The sequence below is a fragment of the Sphaerodactylus townsendi genome, linkage group LG01, assembly GCF_021028975.2.
Source record: "Sphaerodactylus townsendi isolate TG3544 linkage group LG01, MPM_Stown_v2.3, whole genome shotgun sequence".
Taxonomy (NCBI): Eukaryota; Metazoa; Chordata; class Lepidosauria; order Squamata; family Sphaerodactylidae; genus Sphaerodactylus; species Sphaerodactylus townsendi.
Genome location: NC_059425.1, coordinates 32,594,593 through 32,609,011, shown reverse-complemented (window position 1 = coordinate 32,609,011; position 14,419 = coordinate 32,594,593). Strand labels below are relative to the sequence as shown.

General features: G+C 45.7%; 1 protein-coding gene across 1 annotated transcript in view; it reads left to right on the top strand.

Moving 5' to 3' along the window:
* INTS9 (integrator complex subunit 9) overlaps positions 1-14,419 on the top strand; it is an 86,242-nt gene that overhangs the window by 21,958 nt on the left and 49,865 nt on the right. Inside the window, exons 6-8 of the mRNA XM_048504682.1 lie at positions 1,257-1,343; positions 8,804-8,924; positions 9,789-9,923. Of these exons, the coding sequence (XP_048360639.1) occupies positions 1,257-1,343; positions 8,804-8,924; positions 9,789-9,923 (343 nt within the window). The remainder of the gene's footprint in view (positions 1-1,256; positions 1,344-8,803; positions 8,925-9,788; positions 9,924-14,419) is intronic.

Sequence of the window (14,419 nt, the reverse complement as noted above, 5' to 3'; positions counted from 1 at the left end):
CTGGGATGGCTCTAACTGTGTGTTTCCCAAGTGTTATGAATCACCCAATCTTCTACATTTGCGTGAGTGCTCAGACTCTGGGATCATAGAGAGGAGGATGCTCAGAAAAGACTGGGCAACTATCAATAAGCCAGGTGCACAAAGAAACCCTGCTCTGATGTTGCCTAACTGATGAGAGCTGACAAATAAAGTTCTCAGATTAAATAGGGAATGGCTCTTTTTTTGTTCCACTGTAAGATAATACTACTTCAGTTGTGGGGGCAGGGAGAGAATGTGAATGCTCACACCTTGGAGAGAAATTTTAAGAACATAAGAACATAAGAACAAGCCAGCTGGATCAGACCAGAGTCCATCTAGTCCAGCTCTCTGCTACTCGCAACGGCCCACCAGGTGCCTTTGGGATCTCACATGCAGGATATGAAAGCAGTGGCCTGCTGCTGCTGCTGCTGCTCCTGAGCACCTGGTCTGCTAAGGCATTTGCAATCTCAGATCAAGGAGGATCAAGATTGGTAGCCATAGATTGATTTCTCCTCCATAAATCTGTCCAAGGCCGTTTTACAGGTTACCAGGTTAACCAGGTTAGTGGCCATCACCACCTCCTGTGGCAGCATATTCCAAACACCAATCACACGTTGTGTGAAAAAATGTTTCCTTTTATTAGTCCTTATTCTTCCCCCCCCCCTCCCCAGCATTTTCAATGAATGCCCCCTGGTTCTAGTATTGTGAGAAAGAGAGAAAAATTTCTCTCTGTCAATATTTTCTACCCCATGCATAATTTTATAGTCTTCAATCATATCCCCCCTCAGACGTCTCCTCTCCAAACTAAAGAGTCCTAAATTTTAAAAATTCCTTGCCCATAGAAAGTAATCAGATCAGGAGAAGAATGGTTCGGTCTGTTTTTTCCCCTTGGAATACTATTTTTCTATATGCAAGGAATCTCTTTATAAAGAGAAGAAACATTCAGCAATGAAAATGCTCCCCCCCCCCCAAAAAAAACCCTACCTGCAGCCAGTACAAACTGGCTCTCAAAAACTTATTCTAGTGCGACACTGCAGTCACCTGCCTTTTGTCCTGTGGCTGTTGTGGGAGCTTTTTCTCTATTTTAGATTTCTACCCTGCCCCCCCCCCCCGGGGGTCACAGGGCTTGGATCAGCTCACAGCATTCAATAAACAATCAATCTGCGAAGATGAAAGCATGCAAAATCATAAAATACATCCCATAAGAGTTCTGTTGACGTTTCTGTTTCTATTCTCAGGCTTCTAATGGAGGAGCTGGTGAATTTTATTGAACGGGTGCCAAAGGCTCAGTCTGCCTCCATGTGGAAGAACAAGGAAGTGCAGAGGTAAATCCCCCCCACACCCACCCTGGATGGATCTCTTCCATGACATTCTGCAGGAGATGGGGGAATTCCTGCTTCAGGGAAATGGGAGATGCTCTGATCTCTGTGTTACTAGATATGCTTACTGTGTTCCCCACACTCTAATGCCCCTGCATTCCTCATTTCCTTGAGAGGCTCATTTTTTACTCCTAGCCTAGCATGCATGTGAAGCAGGGATCAGCAGCAGGAATTGGGGACCAAGGCAGAATGAATAGTGGCTTCCAGTGAGTCTTTGGTTTCCTTTTCTCTTCCACCTGCCACGCATTTCTGAGGTTGAGGATTGTCAACGGGGGTGATTGTAAAAAGAAGATCCACATTCTAAAAAAGAATTCTTGCTCATGTGTACATTTCAGCACCAAGTGAGAGCCTTTGGGACATGTTTGTTCGTCGTAATTCATTCTCTTTTTGCTGAAGAATGTGGTGTAGTGGTTAGAGTGCCAGATAAGGATCTGGGAGACTCAATTCAAATCCCAACTCTGATGGAATCCCGCTGGGTGACCTTGGGGCCACTCACACACTCTCAGCTACTTTGCAGGTTGTTGTGAGGACAAAATGGAGGAAGGGAGTACAGTGTGAGCTGCTTTGCGTCTCCATTGGAGAGAAAGATGGGAAATAAATGAAATAAAATAAAATAATCAGGGGTAAGCCATGCAGGCCCTCTGCTTCTTGCCCCTAGAATTACTGCCCAGTAGTCTTCTACAATTTTAATATGCATTTGTTGGCAAACTTCCAAACCTACCTTAAGATTGAGGAATGCTTACATTAAAAATACACAAAAGAACGGAGGTTGGATTTTGTAGCCACTGGTGCTTGAAAGGGGTTGCGGCAGATTTGTTCACAGTTCTAGTGAGAAGTCAGCTCAGACTTTATCCAAACGTCAGCTTCCTGCATGTCACCACGTGCATGGTGTGCCTTTCTTCCTGAGATGCAGTGAAGCATCCTCTTGCTACCTGGGCCAAAAGTAAGCTCTGTTGACTGCCCTGCACTTCCCATCTCACCTGTGGTCCTCTCATTGTATACCTGGAGGAGGCTAATAACAGCTAAAGCAGGGGTCTGCAACCTGTGGCTCTCCAGATGTTCATGGACTACAAATCCCATCAGCCCCTGCCAGCACGGCCAATTGGCCATACTGGCAGGGGCTGATGGGGTTTGTAGTCCATGAACATCTGGAGAGCCACAGGTTGCAGACCCCTGAGCTAAAGTATGTCTCTTACCCATGCATTCTGCATTTACATGTCTTCCCACAACACAGAGTTCTCTCCTCTGGATGGAAATTGATTCTAGATATTCCCCCTACCCTCCAGTGACTTCTGTTGCCACCTATGAAAACAAGAGTGAGCCAACCAATGTTGCTCCTTGAGCCTGTCTCTGAGTAAGCTTCTAAGAGTAGGTTTAACTGGACTCCTTGTGTAGAGTCTGTGGCTTGGGCGTATGACTCAGTTAGTGACAGCAACAGAATTCTCCTGTAAAGCCATCTGGTTGGGTCTTTCATTGTAACCTTCGAGCCTCAACCAAGAGCCAAAGTCGTAGTGGTTAGACTGTCCGTTTGGGCCTGGGTTTGAATCTTCACTCTACCCCAAAGCTTCCTGGAAAACCCTGGGGTGAGGATCACAGTTTTTCTCTCTCAGCCTAAATTTCCTCACTAAGTTTTTGTAGAGAAATATTGGAAGAAGGGAGGGCTGTGGAACCACCTTGAGATCTTCAGAAGAAGGGCACAGTAAAATGTAATGGCTGGCACTTGTGCTTGACGGTTTGCTTACAACAGGAAGCTCCTGCTCATGTTCTTTGGAGAAGGATACTTTTAAAAGCAAGGCTGATGCCAAAAGGAGATCCACTTACCTGAAGACTGAACTGATGCTGGTTTTATTTTGGTCAGTGCTGGTCATTGTGGCCAGCTCTCTCGCTTTTGTAGGGCAGCCTGAAGGATTGCTGTATCGTATTTTGCTTCACACCCAAGTACGTTGCTTGCAATGAAGAATTGTTATCTTTATTATACAAGCGCTGGATCATTTTAAACCAAATAGTTTGCGGGGGAAGTACCAAGTGCACTTGAGGGGTTTTTCCCTCCTCCCATTACCTCAGGCTATCTGAGCTAATTGCTGAGTGACTTCTAACTCAGTCAGCTTTAAGTTTTCTTAATCAGAGCCTGAATGGTTTATGGGTTCCCTCCTTTCCCTTCTACCCTTCCCTCAAAAATGTGGTTTTTAGGAGGGATGCTGACAAAGTCAAATGGCTTCAGCTTAGAGAAGGGGCTTGAAGGGCATAGGCACCAGGAGGGGTGGTGGAAGGGGCTTAATCCCTGGGTAGAACTTCCATGCATCACATTGGGGCAGTGGTGTAGCGCCAACAGGGCGTGGGGAGCGCGACTCCCAGGCATGCGCCTGTGCGGGGACATGGCTGGGGCGTGTAGGAGCGGGGCAGGGTGGGGGTGTGGAAGGGGCCCGGGGCACACGCATGCCCTGGGCGCAGTTCCCCCTCGCTCCGCCCCTGCATTGGGGTCATGTTAGGCCACCAGCCCCCCTTCCCCCACCAGGAATGAGGAGGCCATACTAGAGCAGCGGAGTCGGGGTGTGTGTTTGTGTGCAATTTCTGTGTTTGCCTGGGTGCCGTTTTCTGTAGATATGCCCCTGTTGAATGGAGAGCCTGAGAATGTTGGTGTGTGTGAAGGGCTCACCCCAGAGCCAAGGCTGGAGGAGAGCTATGGACTGAGATGAGGAGGCACAGTGGGGGCCAATTGCCATGTTACTGTGTCGTCTGAGATGTAGGAGTGCCTGTCACAGAAGGATAGTGTCGGGTTTTCTAATGGTTTGGTAACTGATCAGAAATAGCACACAGTGTTTTTTGTAATGGGGGACACATACAGAGTCCCCCCAAGATCATTACTGTGAATCCTAGCGTATGTAGCAGTTTATATATATTTCAGGGATGGGAATAAGCTGTAAGGCTGCTAAATTTGCAGATGATGCCAAAGTGATGAAATCCCAAGAAACGGCTCTAAAGCATCTTTTCTGACTGGATGATGCTTTTGTTGCAGGTAATAGATGGCAACAAAATGACAGGTGATAGATTTTTATCCTCGAGCTCCCTCGGGATTTCCTTTCTTTCCCAGAAGAGGCCAAGTTATATCTTGCTTCATGTCAGCATATGCTAGAACGGCCGTTAATGTTTTTTTTGGTATCCTAAATTATGGAGGAGAGGTTCACTGACCCAACCAATAGACCAATAAATTAGGGTATTTTTAAAAAAAACACACACAAGCCAATCGGTAAAACTTGACTGATTCCCATAAATCATTGGAAAGTGGTTGGAATTAGCTTTTGATTTAGCATCTGTTTGATATATTAAAAAATCCTATTCTTCTTCTACTCTTTGGCGTCTCACAGTACTTCCTGCCTGGATTCAGAGTGCTGAAGGAGATTTATTTCCCTGGAGATGGCCGTTCTTTTTATGTGCTGTGATGCTGCTGTTCTCGATTTCTCAGATATCCCTTTCCAACTTCCCTTTTAAAAAACCCTGCAATACATCTGATGCAATGGGCGATTGAAATTATGAAAATGAGAGCCAATGTGGTACAGTGGTTAAGAGCGGTGGACTCTAATCTGGAGAATCGGGTTTGATTCCTCACTCCTCCACGTGAGCTGCGAACTCTTATCTGGTGAACCGGATCACCGCCGCTCCTCCACATGAAGCCTGCTGGGTGACCTTGGGCTAGTCACAGTTGTCTCTGAACTCTCTCAGCCCCACCTACCTCACAAGGGTGTCTGTTGTGGGGAGAGGAAGGGAAAGGAGTTTTTAAGCTACCTTGAGCCTCCTTACAGGAGAGAAAGGCAGTATAGAGCTTTTTCTCCTCTTAATCCTTCTCTCAAAAATATCTTGCAACTTAATCCATACTGCAAACCACTGTGATGTGGTGATTGAAATGTCCATTTAGGAGCTGAGAGACTAGAAGTGTTTTTACACTCTGAGAACATGATACAAATGCTATATATAATTGTCAGCAATTCCCAAACAGGTCTCCGTGGTCCTAGTTAAATGCCCTCAACTACTATGTCACACAGCTATGCTACGTCTCCCAAGACTAAGATTTGTCCATTATTAGAGTACCCAAGGAACTGCTACCCCATGGTTTTTTTCTATCCCGGCAACTAGCTGGTCGACCTGAGAGGGATTACCATCTCTTCCCACCCTTACAAGAGGTTAACGAGAAAGAGTGAAGGCACAGCAGTAACTCATGCAGAGATTCGGGTAGCCTCCTTTATGGGTGACATGGGTTTGCAGGACCCTTTAGTCAATTCCTTGGTTCTCTTTTGCAGTGTGATCCTTTGGCACAATCAGAATCAATTACCAAGATAGTATTAATGCTAAATGTTACTATCGTTATGTCAGTGTTCAAAACACTGTACACACGTGTATCACAGAAATAGCCATCGTTCTTCAATCTACATTGCTGGTAGGTGGAGCAGAAAGAGCTTGTCTTGCCAAAAGCCACTTAAGTTCACAGTTGAGTCGAAATTTGAACTGGCAGCCTCTCACATCGCAGCTTATGGATGGATCCTACATTGTCATTTCATTGGTGTGACAGTGCTGATGGAACAGCATTTTGGTTATAGAGGAGGGGAGTTTCTCCTGCTGACTCCATGCCCTTCCCTCAGACCTTGATTTTGCCCCTGACACTGTCACTAAGGGCCCACCTATCCAAAGGTGCACAGTTCCAGGGGATAGAAGAGGCTGCAGTGGGAGGGGGGGCAGGGCAGAGGCGTTCCTCCCATTGGGCAAAGTGGGCAGTTGCCCTGGGCGCAGCCCTGTGGGGGGCGCAGTTTATGGGATTTTTTGTATTTTCTGTGTTTTTCATTTTTGGCCTGCAGAGGGCGCAGTTGTTTGGCTAGCAGCACCAACATTTCAGGGATGTTTTGGGAGACTCTCCTGATGCTATCACCCAGGTTTGGTGAGGTTTGGTTCAGGGAGTCCAAAGTTATGGACTCCCAAAGGGGGTGCCCCATCCCCCATTGTTTCCAATGGGAGCTAATAGGAGATGAGGCTACACTTTGAGGGTCGATAGCTTTGGACCCCCTGAACCAAACTTCACCAAACCTGGGAGGTATCATCAGGAGAATCTTTTACTGATACCACCCAGGTTTTGTGAAGTTTGACCCAGGGGGTCCAAAGCTATGGACTCCCAAAGGGGGTGCCCCATCATCCATTGTTTCCAATGGGAGCTAACAGAAGATGGGGGCTACACCTTTGAGGGTTCATAACTTTGGACCCCCTGAACCAAACTTCACCAAACCTGGGTGGTATCATTAGGGGAGTCTCCTAAAGATACCCTGAAAGTTTGGTGCTGCTAGCTTAACAATTGCACCCCTGCCAGCAGGCACCTCCCAAATTTCCCCAGATTTTCCTTTTAAATCCCCCCGCCTTTGACATGGATTTAAAGGGAGAATCTGAGGTCCCCAGTTTAAACATTGCAAGTGATGCTGCTTTAAGGTGGGGGAGAATCAACCCCAAAATAGCATCACTTCCAATGTTGTTTAAACTGGGAACCCCAGATTCTCCCTTTAAGGTAGATTTAAAAGGAGAATCTGGGCTCCCTAATTTAAACACCATTGAAAATGATGCTGTTTGGGGGTGGATTCCAGCATCACTTGTTTAAACTAAGGAGCCCAGATTCTCCTTTGAAACACTGAAAGTGATGCTGTTTTCCCCAATTGGGGGTACTGGATACAACACCATAAAATGTTTTCATAGCAGTAATAAAACATTTTGAAAGCATTTTAAAAATGTTTTCAAAAATTATTTCTGCTGTGTGGCATGGCTTATTGCTGTGCTCAGATTTGTGAGTTGGGGCATGTTCTATAATGTGATCGTTACTTTGAAACAACCTGGTGTAAAAAATCATTGCTTGGTCACAGTGGGGGAGGGTGGCTGCCCATGGGGGGTGCCAAACTCCAGTTTGCCTAGATACGCTACTGGGCGTAGCTACAAGGGGGAGTGCACTTTGCATTGGGCACGCGCCTGGGGGGGCATCAAACTCAGGTTTTGCCCAGGGCTCCAGTTTGCCTAGTTACGCCACTGGGGCAGGGGATCCAGAAAACAAACTCCCATTCTTCTAGTGTTACCGCTGCTGCTCGGGTAACATTAAGTGATTTCAGCTCAGGCAATGTAGTGAGGCACAGGAAGCCGGTGTTCTGCAAAAACAAAGTATTTTATTTGAAAGTGGTGGCTACAACTCAGGCAGGGGAATTGTGCTCTCGTAGCCAAGCGCAGCAACTTTTATACACACAGATCAAAAGAGGGCAAGGGGGCAGGTAAGGGGGCAGGTCCCTTACCTTACAACAATAAAGAAAACATCAACACATAAAAAGAAAGGTACAGTTACAACTTTGTGAATGGAACCATGAGATCTCGCTGTCAGGCATCTTCCCACAAGACTTTACGATAGTGCTGAAACAGGGAGCAGAGAGTGTTCATTCATAAAACTGGGTGAGGCAGTTAACGCACCCAGGTATCTAGTTATCAGATGGGCTGCTTCCTTGAGTTATGTCCTGAGGCTCCCGCGCCTCAGTCCCACAACAAAAGAAAGTTCAAATGGTCCAATGGTGATCTTGGCGCGTTCTTCAATGGCTGGGATATCTGGGTGCCGTCATCAGATTCAATTTGTAATTGCAAAGGGTCTTTGTTTTTGCTAAAGAGTGTTGGCTCAAACTGGGTGTTGGCCCAAACTGAGTTCCAAGACTAACTTCCTTGAGTCTTAATATCAGCTGCTACAAGCCATTGCTTTTACTAACAGATACAGATATCTAAAAATAACATATCTAAACTTAAACATTAGAGGCAATCTTAAAGAACTTCCAATACAGTACAAGCACATATATATACATATAAGCAAGAGTATCCTAAATTAACAGTAATAAACCTTAAATCAACTGGAGAACCTAGCTAAAGTATAAGCCTAAACATTGGGCAAATAATAAATCAAACACTGAGGGGGCTTAAAAGCAAGAAGGAAACCATGTAAAACATAGGCACAATCACATATACACGTCCTTTCCAGGCCTTATGGAGGCTTTTGGACAAAACTGGTCTCTTTGCTCTGGTCCTTAGCCAGTGTAGTTTAGTGATAGGCTTAGGAAAATATTTTTCATATTTTCCTGGCGGTAACACTAGTGCACCTCCACTTGCACTGCTTGGGATCCAAGCCAGTCTTTTAGCTGCTGTTCTGTGTCGGCTCCAGGATGTCACTGGAGAAATATGGGATGAAAGAACCACAAGGATGCCACCTCCACTTTTCGGCCTTTATGCACGAATTGGTTTCCACTGCTGTACTTCCCACTGTTCTTTTTATTTTTCATCAATGTCCTGGGAAATTCGATAGGTTCGGCATTTCGGCCTGCTAGCATAACCCTGATCTGATCTGCTGTCCCCAGATTGCTGCCTGCCCCTTTGAAGGATGCCGTTGAAGTGGCGACATGGAGGAGGTGCTACAGCATGCAGGAAGTGAACTCGGCACTCAGCAAGATCCAGCTGGTTGGGTACTCCCAGAAAATAGTGAGCACCTCAAATAAAATAATTCTTTTTTAAAAAAAATCTAGAGCAGCCTCTTAATCTTTAGAGTGTCATAGGTGTTTCCTGTATTAGTTGGAGGCTGTTTTAAAATCTAGATGGGAGCAGCAAGTTAGGCGCTTGTGAGGGTCTGGTACTCCAGTCAATGACAAGACTCAGGAAAGGTTCAAGAGCTTTAATCAGAACTGTGCCAGCCCAATGGCCAGGTAGCTGAATCTGAGATTCAAACTCCCTAGCCCCAGTATATACCTTAAGGTTACAGTTTGGTTCAACCCATAAAGCCCCCACCTTTGCATTCCCCCAATATCAGCATGAGAAAGGCAGAGAAATACAGTACTACAGATTTATTGTTTTGGGAAATGGAGTCACTCCCTGTGAAAGAAAGATAAGAAGTACTTGGTAATCTCTATTGAACTAGTTCCATGCGAACAAAAGAAAGAGGCTCCATGGCCTTGGGGCGGCAGAGATGGCATGCCCAGCTGTTGATGGTTTGGAGACATGCACTCTGGCAGGCCGATAATGGCACGGCCTGACAGTGCTAGACAATGGAATTAGTTTTAAATACAATTCTTCGCGTAAAAGTGAAAGTTGCCATGCAGGCTCAAACCAAAAATTCACCTCATCCAGTATTCTGTTTCCACCCCCAGCCTGTTGGATGTTTTTGGAAACACGTGAAGGCAACTTTGTTTCTGGCATCTGTTGTTCACTGATATGCTGCCGCTGAACGTGGAAGTTCCATTTAGCTTGCAAAAGATAATACCGCTTTTGGGAAAATTCATTGGAGGCAAGGAATTATTTTCCATTAAAAGGTTTTTCTTTTTTTCTTCTCTCTCCTAATCGCCCTGCCAGGAGCTTTTTGGTGCTGTTCAAGTGTCCCCTCTCAGTTCCGGATATGCACTCGGCAGTTCCAACTGGATCATCCAGTCGCATTACGAGAAGGTGTCCTATGTCTCAGGATCCTCACTCCTTACTACGCATCCGCAGGTACAAAACCTTTGCAGAACCTCAAGGTTTTGACTCTCAATCCAGTGTGACTTGAAAAGCAAGCCCTGGAGACCCTATTTGGGTGGAAAGGTAGCATAGTAAGTTTCCAAGAAAATAAACATTTGTGATTTAAGCAGGCTGCCATTCCCAGTTCTCTTTCATTCACATGGCAATGCTCCATTCACACAGTGGGGAACCCAACCTGCTTGTGCTGAAAATCTCCTTGACTCCCAAAATCATGGGAACGACTGAGATTTCACAACTTTTCTGGCTCCCCCTTGATGGGTGTTATAGGTTGAGAGAGTCTTGAAACTCTACAGCGAGGATATTCCTTTGTTTTCAACAGGGAGACTGACATCTGCCCAATCAGCCAGGGGCTGTTGAGCTATGGCTCAGTGGTAGAGCATCTATTTGGCATGCAGAAGGTCTCAGGTCCATCCCAGACCACTGCCCAAGACCCTGCAGACCACCTGCCTATTAGAGTATCCAGTATGGATCTTAATAGACTAATAGTCTGATTCAGTATAAGGCAGTTACATATGTTCAGATGGGATTAAGACAGAGAAGTTACGAATTCCAGTCTTCCTATCTTAACAGAAAATAACAAGAGCTTCTTCTGTCTGTGGTCTGTCCAGAGCCACAGGCCCGCTCTTGGAGCCCAAGGAATTGCATAGCATGGTGGTCACACAATACATGCTATGCATGATGGTCACACGTACATGCTATGCAAATATGCCTCTGTTCGAATCTTGCCTTGGCCAGGACACACTCCCTTGGCCTTTTCCAGATGCAATACAAGAAGAATACTGATCTTGGTTGTGGTGGGTTTTCCGGGCTGTGTGGCTGTGGTCTGGTGGATCTTGTTCCTAACGTTTCGCCTGCATCTGTGGCTGGCATCTTCAGAGGTATATCACAGAGGGAAGTCTGTTACACACTTCTTCTTGTATTGCATCTGGACACAGTGTGTAACAGACTTCCCTCTGTGATATACCTCTGAAGATGCCAGCCACAGATGCAGGCGAAATGTTAGGAACAAGATCCACCAGACCATGGCCACACAGCCCGGAAAACTCACCAGAACCAGTTGAATCCGGCCCTGAAAGCCTTCAACAATACAATACCGATCTTCATTGTAAAGAGCACCAAAATAATAATCACGAATTCTCTTAAATGCTATAATATATACTACTTATACTGTGTTTCAAAAAACCTCATAAAAGGTTAAAAAAGAGAGAGGACTTGGCCACAGACTCATAGCTTGCAAAAATAGATGCGCAAGATTATCGTTAAGGAATGCCAAGTATAAGGTTTCCTTCTGAAAGGGGTTTTGAAGCTACCTAGATTCTCTGCCTCCCCTGTCATCTTTTTTGAAAAATTTAATGCCGCATATTTCACTGCACAATCCTTGAAGACAGTTTCCAGGCGGCATCTATATTACCCAGCTGAATTATCTTCCCTTGAAGGAATGATGGCTTCAACAGCTGCCAACTCGGCTCATCTAAGGGCAAACTCTTCATAGTTCTAGAGATGTAATTTCCAGTAAATTAATTCTCAAAAGATCCATAATTTTTTTTATTAGAAAGACAGCCACACATCTGGAGGGCTGATGGGCTAGCTCAGGGGTCTGCAACCTGCAGCTCTCCAGATGTTCATGAACTACAATTCCCATCAGCCCCTGTCAGCATGACCAATTGGGGCTGATGGGAATTGTAGTTTATTAACATCTGGAGAACCACAGGTTGCAGACCCCTGGGCTAGCTAGACATTGCTGTTCGTTGCAGACTTATGCACTGCAATGTGGACACTCGGAAGTGTGAATCAGTGTCAACCAGATTTCACCCATGAAAGTTTAAAGGATGAAATGGGAGAAGGGAGTTTGGTTTCCTCCTACTCCCCTTCACCACATCAACCTTTTTTGCATGCTGTTCTCTGCCTGTTTGAAGATGCTTTTTTTTTTCTACTTCAGCTTTGACACCGGTTGAGTTTTCAAAAACTCTCCTTCCTGAAGCAGTCCCAGCCAGTCAGGGATCACACAGGGAACGTCACAAAGCTAGTCAGAGCGGTCTCCATGTTGATGTCGCAGAGCCACATTTGGATGAGGTTGGAAAGCAACGGAGTTGTTCTTTGAGGGGCATCGGTTGCTTTCATTTCTCCCCTCCTTTCACTAGGAAGAGAAATTGCGCAGAGAATTTTTTTTCTGTCATAGTTGATGGATCATTGGAGGAAGGGTCACTCATGAAATTGACTTGTAATCAATTAAAATATTTATATTCTGCCTTCCCTCATGGCTCAAGGTGGCTTGCAAGTGATAGTTAAAACATTACAGTGTAAAGCCAGTAGAATCGAACCCCAGATTCCCATTGGAGCCAGCATGGTGTAGTGCAGTGGTGGCGAACCTTTGGCACTCCAGATGTTATGGACTACAATTCCCATCAACCCCTGCCAGCCTGGCCAATTGGTCCATAACATCTGGAGTGCCAAAGGTTCACCACCACGAGTGTAGTGGGTAAGAGCAGGTGCACATGAGTCCTGGGCCATGAAGAACTTTAAAGGTTCTAAGACAGGAGCTTGAACTGGATGGCTGCCAACATAATTGTTTTAAGATGGGTGAAACATTTGGGTGCTGTGTGGTTTCCGGGCTGTATGGCCATGTTCTAGCAGCATTCTCTCCTGATGTTTCGCCTGCATCTGTGGCTGAATCCTCTGAAGCTGCCAGCCACAGATGCAGGCAAAACGTCAGGAAAGAATGCTGCTAGAACACGGCCATACAGCCCGGAAACCACACAGCACCCAAGTGATTCCAGCCGTGAAAGCCTTCGACAATACATGGGTGAAACATGTTCCTGCCAGCTAGCTCCTGACAGTAATTGGTCTGCCAAATTCTGACCCGCCTGCCGTTTCTGAGTTGTCTTCAAGGGCTGTCCAAAATAGAGCCTATTACATTAACCCAACCACAAGGTTACAGTAGCGTGGATCAATGTAGCCAGGGCTGGTGAGCCAGGTGCAGATGACAGAAAGCTCTCTTGTCCCCTAGACCTACCTGCTTTTTAAATAGCTCGGTTCTGTCCGCACCCTCAGAGGTGCCTCATTCTTTTAGATATCTTTAACATTAGTTAGATGAGCATAGCCTTATCAACAGCCCTAGCCATAATAGCTGAATAGAACCTCCACATTCAAAGACGGTGTATCTCTGACTATTTGCCTGGGGGACAAATAGCAGAAAATGTTCCCTTAAGGTCTTATCTGTGGCCTTCCTGAAGCATCTGGTTAGCTTCCGTTGGAAAACCGGAAACCTCTGGATGTACCTGTGTCCTGATCCAGAAGGATCTGTTCTTATGTTGTGTTCAGAAAGAAACTGAAGCTCGTATGCCTTTTTATTATGTTGAAAAGGAAGTTCCAGTAACAGTTTCTACAAGGGTACTTTGCCGCAATGCCCTGCAGCACCAGTAATTTATAAAAATTGATCCTTGGCGGAGAAGGCAAAAATTTGAATGCACGATTGCAGGAGCGGCAGCTGGGACAGTTCAGCGGGGTCATCGAAAAGCCTTTCAAAGTATCTTCTGTACAGCAGCCCTAAGGAATCAATTCTCACCCTCTCTGCCCTGGGAAAGATGAAATTATGTCCATCAGTGCATAATCATTACATAGATTTTTCACAGGTGGATATGATATTATTTTTACTGTTTTATTGGCATTTTCATGCGAGAAACATTTCATTTTCTTTCTTGGTGTAAAAACCTTATGGAAGGGGCTTTTCTTGTCCTCTGTGCCACTCTGGTTCTTTAACCTGACCTTGTGTTGAAAGTTTGTAGTTGGGATAGAGAAAGACATCAGGTCGAACTCCTTCAATTTTTAAAAAATAGTAGTTGAGGCTCAATCAGCAGCTACTAGCCCAATAGCCAAGTAAAAATTCTGTATACGAAGACAGTGGAGAGCCAGTGGGGTGTAGTGATAAAGGTTTCAGACTTGGGAGACTCAGGTTCCGTCCGCTCTTTGGAGGAGAACCTGCTAAGGGTCCCCAGCCTGAAAGAGACCCGGCTGGCCCCTACCTGGTGGAACGGGCTCCCTATGGAGATCAGAGCCCTGCGGGACTTGCAGAGTTTCCACAGGGCCTGCACGACGGACCTGTTCTGCCAGGCATTTGGCCAGCTGGACTGAGGATAACACCCAATCCCATCTGGGCCTCGTGTGGGCGCAAGGGAGGTGGGAAGGTACATCCCCATCTGCTTTTATGAAATGGTTCCGATTTTATTACTTTTACTGCTGTTAAATTGTTTAACTTATTATACATGATTTTAGCTTATTAGATTGCGTATTTTATCTGTTGTACACCACCCTGAGCCCTTCGGGGGAGGGCAATTTAGAAATGCAATCAATCAATCAATCAATCAATCAATCAATCAATCCCCTCTCTGCCCTGGAAACTTATTGGGTGACTTTGAGTCATGGGAGACTCATCTTATCTCTTTTTTGATAGAGTGACAAACTTGGCAGGT